General features: G+C 40.6%; 1 protein-coding gene across 3 annotated transcripts in view; it reads left to right on the forward strand.

Annotated features, from left to right (window-relative positions):
- The first annotated feature begins 636 nt into the window (after nucleotides 1-636).
- The window catches only part of SRPK2 (SRSF protein kinase 2), a 128,421-nt gene continuing 112,723 nt past the window's right edge, over nucleotides 637-16,334 (forward strand). For 2 of the 3 annotated variants that reach the window (XM_059847384.1, XM_059847383.1), the window contains exons 1-2: nucleotides 654-788; nucleotides 887-971. In XM_059847384.1, the coding sequence (XP_059703367.1) occupies nucleotides 773-788; nucleotides 887-971 (101 nt within the window). In that variant the 5' untranslated portion in view covers nucleotides 654-772. Of the gene's footprint in view, nucleotides 789-886; nucleotides 972-16,334 lie in introns of all 3 variants that reach the window. The other variant, XM_059847382.1, reaches the window with a different exon arrangement.

The raw sequence follows: 16,334 nt of genomic DNA on the forward strand, positions 1-16,334 counted from the left end.
GACCCAGATCATAGCTGGCCCCAGGCACCAAGGTATAGATGGCACAAAATTTCAGTCATAACACTGTCAAGCACTGAGCCGTGCTGTCCCAGCTCAGGCAAGAAGCGACAGTGTTCACTGGGTCATTACTATGCCAAATCAGAGCAGCGTCTGGTACCATCGGCAACAAGATGCCGTTGGCAGGAAAAAAACAATTGCCAAGAGTTGTCCGTCATGATAATCAAATAACTTAGTGAGAATCAGAATTAAGGAAATCTAATTTCCCTGGATTTGGCCACGAGGTTAATTGGTTTTGGCATCTCACCCCTCACAAGTTTCGGGACAAGCTAAAGCGGATCTCGCCCCAGCTGCTGCCGTGGAGAGAGCCTGACGCCTCTCTCCTCTTCCCCTTCCCACAGCTCCCAACGTGGCACAGCAGCAGGGCGGAACGCTCCGCTACTCCCATCACGACCCAAAACTTGGCAAAATTAATTTCCCTTTGGCTCGACAGCCCGACAAAGCTCCACCTCGGCGGCGGCCGCTCCCGCCTCAGGTGCGCCCGCCGCCGCCACCTGCCGCGCCCCGCCCCGCCCCGCCCGCGCCTTTCCGGCCGCGGCCCCGCCGGCTCGCCCGCGCCTGCGCAGCGGCGGCGGCGGCGCGGGGCGGCGGTGCCGATGCTGCCGGACGGTGCCGGGCGCGCGGTCGCGGCTGGCGGCGGGGCCGGGAGCGGGAGCGGAGCCGGGAGCGGAGCCGGGCAGCGGCGCGCCCGCCGAGCAGCGCGCGGCGCGGGGCGATGAACTCGCGCAAAGGTACCGCGCTGTGCCGGGCGGGAGGGCGGGCGGGAGCGGGGGGGCTGCGCGGCCGCCGCTGCTCACGCCGGCTCCCGGCTGTTCTCTTCTCCCGGCAGTGCTGGCCCTGCAGGCCCGCAGGCGGCGGCCCAAGCAGTCCGCGGCGGCCGGCAGGAGGGACAAGCACCCGGCGTCCCACAAAAAGTGAGTACGGGGACCCTCGACCCGCCGGGACGGAGCCTCCCCCCGCGACCCCTCCGTTGTCTGTACGTCCCCTCGCGCGTCGCTGCCGGCGCACCGTAACCCCTGCGGGCCGTCCCGGCTGCCCGGTCCCGCGGGACGCACGGCAGCTCCCCCGGCAGGGCACAGCACCCGCCCGGGCCGGGCTCTCCCACGGCGGATGTCGCCACGGCCGCTCGGGCACCGTCCCCAGCCCGGGCGCCGGGCTCAGCATCCTTTGGGCAGGGCCGCCCGGTGCCCCGTGGAACGCGCCAGCCTCTCCGGCCGCCGGCCCTGAGAACCCCCGGGTTGTGGGGGATCTGCCAAGCCCACGTGTTCCTCTTGGTTCTCCCTCCAGTTCTCTCGTCTTTGTGGTCTCCTTTCCCAGTGCTTTCTGTTCCGAGGTTTCTTTCTGCATCATTGTCCCATCTACAGGCAGTCCTTTTTTCATCCTCCTCGGTACCATCAGAGTATTTCCCCTTCCCAGATGTGTCTAATCGCCAACGATGCTGATGCCAGTATCTCTTTGGTTTGTCTTAAGTTTCTGTTAAGCCTACAGATAAGAACAGACGTTGTTCTCTGTTTTTTCCTTCTTGTCTTCTGCTAGCCCTTCATGTTCTTGTCACTGTCCAGTTGATCTTTTCTCATGATACTTGTTCACTGAACCGCATAGGAACATTCTTCCATCTCTATAGTGTTCTCACTTTATTCTTTCCTAGGACGCTGTGGCTTTGTACTATTTACATTTTTTGTCCTTGAAGGATTTCATGCTTGTGTCACTAACTTTCACTGTGTTTTGTGCAGTGGAACTTTATTGGTGACTCATTAAGTTGCCAATAGGCTCGTCTTTGTTTTTGTTACTTGGGAATCCAGTCTACCTGCTTTGTTCTGACAGGGAAATACGTCCTGCTGTCACTCATTCCTCTTTCCTCCTAGCTGTCTAGTCTTAGAAGTGGGAAGCAGTGGATGGATGGATGGATGGATGGATGGATGGTGGAGAGAGATGTGCTATGGCAAATGATTCAAGGGGCAAGGTCTTTTTGTGACTTCTACTGCAAGAAATAACAATTTATCTTTGACCATGAAGTGTATGGTGTGCTTTTTTTTTTTTTTTCTAGTTACAATGAATGAGTGCTTTTTTTCCCCATTAGGATGGGTCTAAATAACATAGATGAGATGCTGGTGTAGTGGTGATTAGACTTTGGCAGCTAACTTTTGTTCACATCCTGTTTCACTCGTGGTGTTTCCTCCAGCATTGTGTAAAAGCTGTATTATGCTTTCAGTTGTTTGAATTTGGGTTTACTGCAGTGGAAACAAATGTTATGTGCAAGATATGCAGTAATTGATTCGCTTGTTTGAAAAAACTGTTTGTAGTGTTACATGGATTTGTCTTTTGCCATTTGAAAACAGAAATAGGTTAAATTTCATTGTAGCTCTAGGTTCAGAGTTATTTTTGAAGCTTTCAGTTGAGTGTTAACCACAAGGTTGTTAATAAACTTCTATTCTTAGGTGATAGAGCATTCAGTACATTTCTTAGGGGAGCTAAGTGGGATGTTTTACTGAATGAGTTTGTTAAAAGTTTGCTTTCACAGAGACTTAATAAGTACAGAACTGGTAGTCTTTGTGTTTGCTGAAGAAACTGGCTACTGTTAAGTCAGGGTGCACAGTCAGGAGCTGGCCATTTGCCTGGCTGAGTCGGCGTTTCCAGATGCAATGCTCCAATCTGATCAGTTGCCTTATGAAACAAGTGGTTTTGCTGTAGTTGACAAGAGCCATCTTTACTCTTCTGCTGTTTATGTTTTCTCTTCATACCACTTCTGTGCTCTGGAAATGACCTACTCTGTTTCATGCTTCTATATGAAAGCAAAACTCCTTTCAAGTTTTTAAGTCTCCTTGCAAATGGTTGAGGCCCCCAAGTAAAACCAGTATCAGACATTTTCAGTATCTCTTTGGTCCTGTTTCTAGCTTTACTTTAAATTCAACTGCTACAGCATATTCTAGTGTTTTAGAGGTGTATGGTGATGCACATCAAATGCACAGTATCTGCAAATGAAAATGTTGATTTGAGGGGTGGAGATTCTATACCTTAAGTTCCCTGTAGTGAACTTGTTCTCTACATGAAAATTGTGACTTAGTTTTGAATCCAAAGCAGTTTTTTTTCTTAACTGTGGTTCTTACAAAAACTTTTCTCTGCCAGGTCCAAGCTTTATGGAGTAACTTCCATTGTTGCTGTTAACAATGTGCTTCAAAGAGAACTGCAGGACTCCTCTTGTAAAATTGGCTAGGAGAGTAATATCGTACTGTAGCTTACTTGCAGGCTTTTGTTAGAAGAGTATTAACGTGATGACACAAGAACCAAAAATTGCAGTACTCTGAATTGGTTTTTTCAGTAATGACCTTATTTGCCAAAGAAGGCTGTAAGATTGGTCCTGTAGCTGCTCGGTGTTGACCCCTAAGTCAGTGAGAACTGGTGGAGGTGAAACTGGGTTGTTTTTTTCTTTTTTTTGCATTGGGGTAAAAAAAAAATAGAAGCTGAGTGACTCATATTTTTAAGAGGAAGCACTTTTTATTGAATCAAGACTATACCTATACTTACATGTAATAATAAAATTTACTTGGTATGGCTTTACTTTGAAATCAAGCATCCAGACTACTGAAACAGAGTATCTCACTGTATTATGATAAGTAACCACTTGATTTTGGTTGTAATAGATTAATTTACATGCAGTGTGTTCAAACTACTCATGTACTTTTTCAGCTGGAGAAAAGATTAATTAAAATTGTTAATTTGGATCCTCTGCGATTTATTTCTCCTCAACGTGGAGGTCTGCATTGAGAGAGGTCTGTGAAATAGTGATTTAGACAGTTGTCTGAGTCTGTTCAGAGATAAACTTGCTTACAGGCAGACAAGCCTGTTTACTGTCCTTCATTTAGTGCTAACAGGTGGCCTCAGGTACAGTTACCTTTTGCATTCAGCAGAATGGTAGGCTCTTTATGTTCAGACCAGTACAGGCTTCAACTGGGGTAAACTTCTACCTTGGATATATTTTTTTGCTTGGCTTTATTTCTAAGTGAATGGGACAAAACCCAAGTGAATACCCAGTTAGAGTTGTCCTCTTTAGCAGGTCAACTGTACATCTTTATCCAAAGTTAAAAGTTGGTAAGTAAAAAAATAAATCTAGATGGTGGTGTGTGAACCTATGGAGAGAGGATTATATGTGCTGCATATTTTGATACAAAAGTATAAATCCAAATACCAAGATTGATTTTGGTTTTGGTTTTAAGCAGTACTTTAGAACAGCTGGTACAGACCATGGGATACTACTTTGCAGTGGTGCAGTACATCCATGTTGGCTAACATGGGAAGTGCCAGATTTCTGCCCTGTGCACTTCCAGATGTCTAACTTCTTGAACCCACAAGTATTGTACATCTATCAAGGCTTAGGGTATATTACATAATTACATAATTATGGAATCTTAAATGTGTAAAAGTCATGCACTGCTTTTGTTTGTTACTGTTTCTCTACCAGTGTTTTTCAGCCTCTTTCAGTAGGTTTTTTTCCCTCAGAAGCAGCATCTGTTAGGTAGTTCCTGTTCCCATGAACACTGGCTGGATGTATTCTGGACATGACCAAAGGCTATGGGTGTAGCTCTTGGCTTTTCTATATGAGGGTGGCTGTAAGCTCACACAGTCTGCAGTGGTTTTGTACCTGTCCCTCAAGTGTAACGTTCGTGAAGTTGTTTTCTTTTCTTCTTGGGATAATTTACTGAAGAATGTCAGAGAAACTAATGTTAAATGTTTAAAGGCTCTTAAAGAGGAGGATTAGGAAAGATTCAGAAAAGTAGAACCCAAAGTTATGCCAATATCTAATGAAAGCGAATAAGGTGACTTCAGTTCTCTACCAAAGAAAATTAAATGGTAAAATGGAAATGTAACTATATAACAGTTGTGTTCATAATTGACCCCTTCTCTTTTAGTAGTAATTACTTTTGTTGTGATTCTACCAGACTCTTATCTTTGCAATCTAGCCTATATTTTAATAATCAATAACTAATTCTGTTCTAATTGCCTATGGGGACTTTGGGAACAGGCATTGTTTTACTGGGTTGTTTAAAAAGAAAATGAAAATTACTATTATTTGAAGAAACAAAAAATTGTCTCTCTACCTGTCATTACAGTTCCCAGTATTTGTATCTTTTAAGTATTGTTTGTCGCATCCTTCATATATTTGAAGTGATAACCCTTGCTTCCTGGTTTTCGTAGCAAGACTTTTTGTTCTTCCTCTTCTCGACAATCCTTAGCCTTGTTATCTCATTTTTCACTTTTAATCTGTTAACAGTTGCAGCATATGGTAAGTGTAAGAGGGATAGTCCTGTTTGAAGTTGGCAGAGCTTTGATAGCAGTCTTCTTGTGTCCACTGCCTACCCCAGTAATATACCTTTTAGGATGAACTCTGCCTTTGTAAACTCTTGTGTTTGGACAGATCTCTGATAATGTGCAAAAGCGGCTGGAAAAATAAGCCTAATATAATAAAGCACATGTAACAGAACAGAATTGCAGCAGTCTGCATCTGAGCCTAAGATAACCATAGAAGAACTTTTTGTATTTAAAGAAGATGTTCTGAACAAGCTTTTTGGCTGAAAAAGGTGGTGTAAATTTCAAAGTGAACCTCTGTAAAGGTACTAACTTTTTCTGCATTATTTTAAGTAATACATTGGAAAATCTTAGGATTAAAATCAGTGTATGTCTGAATAACTCATACTCTGATTTTGTCCAGCAAAGCAGCTGGCAGACTGTTGACTTTGATATCAATGTCCTCCATAATGAAATAATGTTCAGCTAAGGAAGTCTCTTTGAGTGTTAATGCTAAAGGAATCTTATCTTGAGCTTCTTGGTTAAAGGGAAACTACTGAGAGACCCTGGTGAAATAATCTTGACAGTATTGGTGCCTCACTGTTTTTCCTCAACAGAAGTTAGTTAGTTAATGAAAAGTCAATAATTTGAATGTAGGAGATTAAAAGAACCAAGGGCTTCAGTTGCCTTGAGCTATTATCAATGCTTAGTTTGCAGTTTTCTAAAATGGAAGGGAGTATTCCATTGTTAGAGGTCAATTATATTTTCCTATCCCTGAGGAAAAAAAATTATGTCTCTTCTGTTCTTGTTGCAGTGATAAAGGTCAGCGCAGTCTAGCTACAGTATATGTACCTTAAATTCCAATGTTAAAATCACTTGTTTACTACTTTTCAAACTGTATTAAAACTGTACTGGTTTCGTATTCATGTTTCTAAAGAAAGCTCTCTTGGGACATATTTCTTCCCTTTGCACTCCTCTGCTTTTCTGGTCTCATGTTTCACCCCAGTAATTTCTCTGTGTAATAACTGTTTGTCTGCTGCCTGCTACGTTCCTGTTATTGCTCACCTGTATGTGATGTTATTCCTTCATCACAGACTGGGATGTAGATTTTTTAAAACATCATTAAAATCATTAAAAAATCCAAGTAATTAATAAAAACCATTGAAATCCACATAAAAAGTAATTAAAAGAATGCAGTTAAGTGCAGCTGAGACTTAAGTAAGGTACTTGACTAAATATGTAATAAATAAAGTGTACTCTTTTTTATGGCTATTTTAATGATTGAAAGCTAATGTTTTAAAATAAATTGTGGTTCTTTATAAATGGTGGTTTACATTTTTGATAATTACATAGTTCACATCGTACTGTTTCAAAAAAGATTATGTAGAACTGAAAACTGCTCAAAGAAGAAGGTAGTAAAGGTGATTGAGGATATTGCGCAGCTTAATTTATGACTAGTACATTTCAGGTATGTAAAGGTGATTAAGAAGCATTTTGATATGCCTAAAAAATCATTACAGGTATAGAAAAGGAAGAAGAAATAACTTGCCTTTATTCATTACAAAACAATGATGTTCAAATTATGACTCCAGTGGAAAAAAACCCAACCCAACTTCTTTTTGTACAGATGAGAGACAGAATGTGGCTTTGCAATATGTTGTACAGTCCAAGTTACAGGTGGGTTTAAGAAGGCTAAGACAGGTAACCAGCCCTATCACTAGTTTTTAAGAATGCTATTTTTTTGTCAGTGCAGTGTAATTTTCCAAGCCCCTGTGTCCTGAAGACCTGTCAAGTGGATTTGTCCTGGTACAGAGTGACCCACCTGTGTACTCATCTCCAAGCACATGCTTCTGGCACCCAGTGGTACAGTACTGGCCTAGGTATGTGTTTGACCTAAATTAGTGTGGCAGCCCTTAGATTTTCAAGGCCACCTCTGTGGATCACTTGCAGCATCTGATGGTGTACACAAGTCTGACAGGATCTGTGAGCTTGGATCCAAACAGGGTGGCTAATGTGTGGCACTCCTGTACCTGGCTCAGGAAGGAGCCGTGAAGCTGGAGTTAGCTCCTAAATCCCAGTGTACAGTGAATCAGTAGAGGTGTGCTTGAGAAGAGCTTTCATGCCCAAGGACAGGAAGGTTGTGATGACAGGGTAAGGAGGCTTTCCTGGGAGTGAAAAATACTGAAGGAATGGGCATGCTTGAAGTGCTACTTTCCTGTAGGCTTTGATGCCATCTGCAGGTCTGAGTTTGATGCCAAAATGAGCCTGGGATTGCTTTAAAGTTGTGAATCTAAGAATTCAGATTATTTCCTCAGTTGCTGTGAACAAGTAGCTTTATTTTAAGGTTTCAGTTCTCATGCTTATATAATAGCTCAGTAGTTCACTCACCTGTGAAGTAAGAGTCAAGATTCCTAAGGAATTTCAAGCTTATTTCAACCTGCCATGTGCAAGTATCAATCATAAGATTATAGGCTGGGCTAGGCTTTGTTGTGTAAGGGATGGCCAGTAGCTTTACAGCCCTTCTGCAGAATATTCAAAAGCAGCAGACTGATGGAGTTGGAAGGTGAGTGGTTAAAAGGGAAGCGTTGCTATCAAGTTTCACTCACACCCAGGTATCAGCATGCTGCTTGGCTGCTGCCAGGTAACTGAGTTACAAAACAATGGTGATTGGGTTAGAATGAGGCTGTATGGGTCATTAAGTGATTCTTCTTTTTAGTGCAGCAGTCACAATTCAGCACTTTTATGAACGAGGGAGCCCTGAGGAGATCAGAGGCTTAAGCTTTCTTTCAAGTTCCCTTTCCTGGTGTCAGAAGGCACATTATGACAGATACCTTTTGCCAGGATTTATTCCCTGGTGAATGTTGTAAAGTGTCAGGGAAACCTGGATACATCCAGAAGCTTCATGATACTATTAGGAGTTCTGGCTCAAAAGAATAAAAATCATCTTCATGGATAATAGTATCTGAAAAAGCATTTGACCTCTTTTTTTAAGGTAGTCTATTGCTTGGGGTGAGTAACACAGTGTCTCAGCACATGTTGGTGTCCAAGTCCATTATGCTGGTCCCTAGACATCTAATCACATTCCAGTCAAATACTCTTAGAGCATTGCCTCTCTTTTTAAAGTTAATTAGAGATTTTAGTGTTTATTTTTTTTGCTTCCCAGAAATGTTTTCTGTATAGTAACTTGTAAGTTGGATTGTGTCAACAGTGTTGAGTTTGAGATGACACACAGATTTTTGGTAGTTGCTTCCACACTGCATTTCATAGAGACACTCTTTAATCAGGAATGAGCAGTGCTGGGAATTGGGAGCTTTGTGATGAACTCAGCAATGCTGTTGTGGGCAGACATGATTTGGGCACACCAGCCAGTCAAGGCTCTTGGAGAAGCAGGATGTGAATCTCAAGTGGACTTAAAATGTGAGATAAAGCTTTAAAGAACTACTCTGAGGCTACCACTATATTTTAGATCACCGGATATCTGCTACATAACTGCTTTGGTGTTTAGTATGGATCAGTAACTTTTAAGTGTTACATTCTCACTGCTAATCCAAGCTCTTTAGTAAATCCAGCATTTAAAAACAAGGTTGAAATGATTTATTCCAATAGACAATACCAATTTTTCTTCATTTGTCTAAAACAAGTGTTATTGAGAATTGCTTAGTTTATCTAAAAATGTTGCAACAAAGTTTGACTGATTTTTTTTACATACTGTATAAGAAGCATGGTACAGGAAATAAAATTATTTATCCTGTTCTTGTAATTGAAAAGTAGTATACTTGTATTCTCTAATTTTTATTTCTGAAACTAGAAAATCAGTTTTGTGTAATGAGAATATTTGTCTTGGGAATAAAGATGTTGCTTTTTTAAAATGATGATTTTGATCTAATTTTGTGTTTCCAGAGTGATTCTCAGTAGCTTGTGTCTTACACGGTGCCATATCTTGTCCTAATTGTAGCATTATGAAAACTTGAGATAAAGTTTAAGTAGATCAGACTCCCTTCCCTTCCCCTTGCACCTCCTCTGCAGTAGCTGCTTGTCTTAATCCTTTATTTGTGCTTTGCCATGCCAGTGAAAACAGAGAATTTTTAATAGCTGCAACTGAAAGGAACATTAAAATAAACCATAGCTGAATACACATATTGAGGCAAAACCACAGATTTATTTTTAAAGCTTTTCTGTTTTCATTATAGTTTTTTCTATACATCAGTGTGTGGGATCACTGTATGTATCAGTGTCTGGTGAGTGGAATTAATTTTATAGTTAAAAACTCTAGGCCTTTCTTAATGGATTTGTCTGATATTCTGCAAATAATGAAAAAGGAACATGATAACTTGGGGCTATACATGTAAAAAGGAATAATTCAGTCTTTCAGTTGTGCTGAATCAGTGTGAATCAGACAATTTGACATATTTGCATTGTTACGCTCCTTTCCCACTTTAAAACAATGCTTTAGATAAGTACGTCAAGTAGTAAAGCCACTTTAAAACTATGAAACTGTAAAAGAAGGTCCTTTTATGTGGTTTTAACACCAGAAAGTTAACTGTTGGCAGATAATTATCTTCTCTGTTTATTTGTGAGATGCATAGATTGCTAAAAATCACTTCATTTGGTTTCTTCAATAAGTGGGAATTTTTTTGGAAGACATGCATTTAAGTAGAAGAATTCGACTGAGATTTTAAATCAAAGTGGCATTGTATATATGTTGACAGTGTCTCTGTTAAATCTATACAGTATGTGTTTAATTATGGCAAAAATAATGAAAATAATATAAGAGTTAGCAAAAAGTTAAAAAAGCAAACCAGTCCTCATGGGACCTCTGTGAGTTGTTTCTTAGCATCAGGACCTGATGGGCAAAGTGCAGGGAACATGCTTGTCCTGTTGGTTTATTCAGAATGTTTTTAAGACATAATGATGTTAATATGCAAGGGCAGTGGAACTGAATATGTGCCAGCTTTTTCCTAATTGCAGTTCACAGCCCGAGGTATTAAGTTGAATTGAAACTGTGCGTGGTTTAAATTACTGTGTTAAACTCTGAACTGTGGTGCACCAGATATTGGCATGTTTGACTTAGCAATGATTGCTGCAAAAGAGCAATATCCAGCAAGAAGAATCTTAATTTTCAGAGTCTGCTTTTGAAACTTTTTCTCAGATTTTGTTCTGTAGTGATATTTCAATGTTGATGCCAGGAAATTTACATTGGTAATAAAGGAGCTGCTGTAAAATCATACTGCAGAACTAAGCAAAAGATTTTATTGCTTTTTGGTGCTTGTATCCCTAATTGATTTTTTTTCTCCACAGTTTGTGTCAATTCTGCTAATATTTTATTTTTGAGAAGATACATTATACTTCATATTTCATGGCTGATTTGCATTGGTATTGGTAATAAGTAGTAGCTATATATGTGCATGTACATAAGCTATTGCCTTTACATAGGAAACTTAATTTGGGAGTCTTTAAATATCATTTAAACTCAGTAGATAAAGTCCCTTTAGTCTCATAGCAGGGATGAAGTGTAAGTAATTAGTATTCCAGGAGAGGCTGAAAATCACGAAGTAGAAAAATTGGTCCCCTCTCACTTCTTTGCCCAGTATTATCAACTTTCTTCTTGGGTTTGCTTCTTGTGGTGTTCTCATCAATGTATGGCAATTATAAACAAGTGAAATAAAGAGGAGTAAACTGCCTTGTTTTTAAGATTATCTGGTTTCATTCAAACTGAGTTATTATAGATCACATGGAAATAAAACCTAATCAAGAACTAAATGCATATTCACGCATTTCACAGGATAAAATGTAATTTTGGCTTTTATCAGCAGCAAATATCAGAATGAAGAGTCAGTGAGTGTATAGTGACATTGCCTTATCTTAGCAGATATACAGGAATATAAAGGGGGGATGTTTGGAGAAAGGAAATAGAAGACAGGACAGAGCCAAAGTAAGGGGACTGTTAGTTCAGCAGAAGATGGAAAGACTGATGTACAATGTAGGGTTTCACTGATGGGGAAAATATGTGCATGCACGGCAGTTAATGTGAGCAGGCACCTAAAATGCTCTAATAAGTCTGTGAAAATTGGAAATGGGGACTTAGTGAGGTAAAGAGAGCATGTCTCTGTGTTTGTATGTATAAATAAAATGGTTTGCTATTTCCCCTCCAAGTAACATATTGTCTTATTTACAGGATGATAAATTAATTCTGAACTCACTCTTTTCTTTATGGATGCTCGGAAGAAGGGAATCTAATGAGTATTCCAGCTGTGTGCTTTCTCAGCCTGAAGTTCTTCACTGCTTGTCTCCCATGTTTGCAGCATGATCTGCACCCACCAGCTGCTGAGGTATTCTGTTAATGCAGCTTGGACATGTATTTCTCTGCAGGCTAAATAGCTACTAATGGATCCATCTGAATCTGCCCTTCCAAATCTCCAAGTCTCTCCTCACTGCATTGTTGCACTCAGGATTCAGAGGGGTTGCTAGAAAGTCTTAAAGGTCCAACCAAATAATTTCTGATAGTTGAGTTACAGTGATATCAGTATTTGTTTCCAGTTGCTTACAGACAAGATAATACATTCCCAAACTTTGTAGTACCTGCTCTTTCCCCAGTGCCATGCTTACCCTTCTCATTTGGGAGAAGAGAGGGATATCACCAGTCATCAGCCTCCTGGCCCTGCTGAGAGGTCCATGAGCTTGATGTTGGTAGCTTTTTACTCCTTATTCTGAAATCCATTTGAATAATTTTATGTGATTCTGCAGGTTGTTTCTGTGCTGCCTTGTAAATCCATGTTACAATCAATGTCAAGCCATCCAGATTTATTATATAATGGTGTATTTCACAACAGTTTGATGCTTTTTCTTTGTTACTTCTGTGAGTGCAGTTCTTCAGCCAGCAGCTGAACACTGGTCAGATATTTGTAGCTCCAAGTCTCTGTATCATCCTCTCCCATTCTAGTCCTCTGCAGTGGTTCCATATCTTGAACCCTTTACCCTGCATTTTATTCCAGCATCTTAAGTATTTATTTACATAGAATAATTATTATTGCTGTATTAGTTCCAGATATATGTATAACAATGGGTGCTGTGCTGCACAACTGTACAAGGTGAAGCAATAGCTGAAAAAGTAGGTAATAGTCCTTTGATCAGTGAGCTGTTGCTGTTCAATGATGAAACAAATCTCCAGGCAGGCCAAATCTTCAGTCAGAACATGGAAAGTCCCAAGGCTCACCTTAACACAAAGACCCATTACAAACAATGGCAGCAGCATTTTTATTGGCTCCATGACCTTGCTTAGTGTGATCCATGGTGAGCAGCAATCACTGTTCTCTGTTCAGGTAACCTGGATGCTGCCAGAGAAAGGGGTTCTTCCTGTACATTTGAAAAATTGTAAGAGGATTAGCTTCAAGATTCCAATACAATCTGCTCTGTTTTTACAGAAAGTCTATATAATCTTAAACTATTTTATTTTTATCCTAAATTATTTCCTTGCTGGGAACTGCAGTAGTAGCTAGTGGGAAAATCTGGGCAGTGGGAAAGTTCTCGTTTACAAATAAGCTTTGGAAGGATCTGTGAAGGTTGCATCTTGTTGAAGTACTGTCTTTAAATATTGGTGGTTTGCAGAGTGGCTTTTGGTTTTCTTTACATTTAACATTTAGTTATTCTATACATTTAACATTTAGTTATTTATTCTCGCAATAGAACTTTTGTACCAGCAGTTATGAAAGAAACTCTAAGGGCTTTGAGATATAAGAGGACAGAGCTATGTAGCATTGAACTGACTAAACATTGGATAAACATTTTAGTTAAATATAGTTGAAAGGGCTTGAATGCATTTTCAAGGTATTAGCTTCATTACAGAAATACTTAGTGTTCTGAAGTAGATCAGAAACATGGCAGCAAATAATGGAGAGATCTTTGGAGTTTTTAAGAGGATGATAGTATGAGCAAAAGACCTGGTCTGTGTATCTCCTCAAGGTTAAGGAAAATAATATTTTTTCTTTTTTTTTCCTTTCCTGATTATGACTTCAGTACTGTTTTTATATAAAATGTATTAAAAAATGTGGTGTAATAACCAGTCTCTCTCTCTATGTGTATGTAAGTATATATACTTGTGGGCTATAATAATACCACTGGCCTTCTGGGCCACCTGAGCATGCACTGGTTCATGTTCAGCCACTGTACACCAGCAGCCCCAGGTCCTTTTCCACTGGACTGCTTTCCAGCCACTCTGCCCCAAGCCTGTAGTGCTGCCTGGGGCTGTTGTGACCAAACTGTAGGACCTGGCCTTGGTCTTGTTGAACCTCATGCCCTGAAAAAAGCTTGAATGCCCAGACATGTGAAAATTATGCAGGTTTTTGAAGCAGCAAGGTAAAAAAAATGTATTTTTGTCCATTTAAATAGGGATGTGGAAGCAGAAAGTATGAAAATTACTGTCTTGTCAATCAGTTTTATCTAATGCTACATGATAAACACCAATGCTTCCACAAGATACCGAAGATGGCAGTGATGTGAACAAAGAGCAGGGTTATCTGTAACTGTAGGACTCTATTTTGTGTTTGTGTTGGTTTGGATCACAGTGAGCCTGTGTGTGCCTGGCTGAGGCTGGCCAAGAAGGCCAAAGGCATCGTGGCTTGTATGAACAGCAGTGTGGCCACAGGACCAGGGCAAGGGGGATTGTCCCCTGTACTCGGCACTGGTGAGGCCACACCTCAATCCTCTGTTCAGTTTTGGGCCCCTCAGTAGAAGAAGGACATTGAGGGGCTGGAGAGAGTTCAGAGAAGGGCAGCAGAGCTGGGGAAGGGTCTGGAGCACAGGTCTGATGGGGAGTGGCTGAGGGAGCTGGGGGTGTCCAGCCTGGAGAAAAGGGGGCTCAGGGTGTGACCTTACCACTCTATACAGCTGCCTGACAGGAGGCTGTGGTCAGGGGGGGTGGCCTCTTGTCCCAGGGAACAGGTGACAGGACCAGAGGAAATGGCCTCAAGTTGCACCAGGGGAGGCTTAGATTGGGCACTAGGAGATGTTTCTTCACTGAAGGGGTGGTCACACTGCCAAAGGAATGGACTGCCCAGGAATCACCACCTGGGGATGTTCAAAAGGCATGTGGGTATGGCACTTAAGGACGTGGTTTAGTGGTGAGCATGGGGATGGTAAATCAATGGTTCCAGCTGATGATCTTAAAGATCTTTTCCAACCTAAACAATTTTATTATTATATGAAATAGCAATGGAAAAGCTGCATACATACTAAGAACTTCTTGTCTAGTTTTTCTTTTCTCATATAACTAAGATGCACTTGCCAGCAGAATTGTTTTGAAAATTGTTTTCCCTTACATTAGGACTTGTTCTGCATTTTAATTTCTGTATTTAGGGTATTCAGATCATCTTGGCAAGAAACACAACAGCAGACCTACATTAAACTGAGGACCAGAGAGATGGGAAATATGTTCCTCTTCTCTATTTTGTGTACAAGAAAGTGAAAAAAGTAAACTTTATACATAGATTTTCATAGTGGTACTTCTCCTCTGGAATTATGTTCTTGGAGAGTTTTTCAATATTGCATTATTGCATAACATAAACCAAATGATTTTATGATGCTGTTTTATTCTGGCCATAGAAATAACTTTATTTTGGGGAATATTTACTACCTTAGGCTTAATTCTGTGCATAGTCATTGAGGATTTCATTTGTTTTGGGTGGAAAGCAGAATTAGATTTTTCTATACTGATGAAAAACCATATTTGATGGGTCTTGGGAAAATTATTGTAGATGTTGATGTTCTCCTGCTGGCTTTTATGATTATTTAATATTGTTGAAACAAGCCGCTAGGTGGCAATATCAATTAAAAAATTTCCAATACATGCAGTTCAAGTTGTCATCTAAAATGGGGCACTAAGAGTAGGTTTGATTAAAGTGAAAACATTACAACTTGTTATATGCAAGATTTTTTCTTGATGTGGAGAGGAAGTGTTCTTCCAAAGCACTGTGTGGGTGATTGGTGACTGAGGACAGCTGGGTGTATTTGCTTGGATAGAGAGGAAATATAGTTTTCTCTTTTTTGTATTTCTGCAATATTTGTCAGGCATTTTCAAAGGTGAACTATTATCATACTACTTCTTGATGAAACTTGTTTTGACCTTCCAGTTAGAGTAAGTTGGGCTGTATCAATGTTACTTGAGAAACGAATCCTTAGTGGTGTGAACAAGAAACATTTCAAACTACTTAATTTAAAATCAATACAAATTTACTTATGGCTGTGGGTGAAATAATGAAATATTTGCCTGTTACAAGTAGACACCCATTAATGGGTGTGCTGATTTTATCTTCTTTGGTGTGGGTGCCACTGTACAGCACACAGGCTGGGTTTGCATGTGAGAGAGAAGACTGAAGAGACTTGCACAGCTAAGCCATACAGAAACCATATCCCATGGCACAGGGCTTGTCTTATCAGAGGTGTCTGGTCCTTTTATTTAGATATGTATATCTTTTTTCAGCATGTTTATTGAAGATGGTTTTGCTGCTTTTGCTGGGAATACATAAAAAGAAATTGCTGGTATGTGCTAACAGTGACATTTCTTCTTCAGTGTGGTTTTACTGGAGCTCCTGTCTGCCTGCTCCATCCTGCCTGGACCACTCCACATGCATTTTTGAAACAGCTGTGTAGTATGGTGTGCTTGTTCGGCTTTCTTCCTGGGTGCTTTACCTTTCTGGGGTTTGTTTCCAATGCTTTGTTCTGTCAATAATAGGCATGTCAATAACTCTGCTGTGGCCCTTGGGTAGTTTTGAGGAGGTAGTGCTGTCTTTTGCTTTTAATACTTAGTCTTTATTTTGTTAGGACTTATCATCATTTAATCAGGCAGTCGCTAGAGGAACTAATTTATCTTGGAGTGATTTATATTTTGCCTTTGTTCTGTTTGTCTGCTGTCTTCAAGGGTTTTGCAGTGACTGTGTTTCTCAGTCCTTATGTCATGCAGTTTCTCCTGATCTATTTCTGGTGTGGTTGATACAGCACAA

Source organism: Haemorhous mexicanus, chromosome 5 (assembly GCF_027477595.1).
Source record: "Haemorhous mexicanus isolate bHaeMex1 chromosome 5, bHaeMex1.pri, whole genome shotgun sequence".
In the NCBI taxonomy this organism is placed as follows: domain Eukaryota; kingdom Metazoa; phylum Chordata; class Aves; order Passeriformes; family Fringillidae; genus Haemorhous; species Haemorhous mexicanus.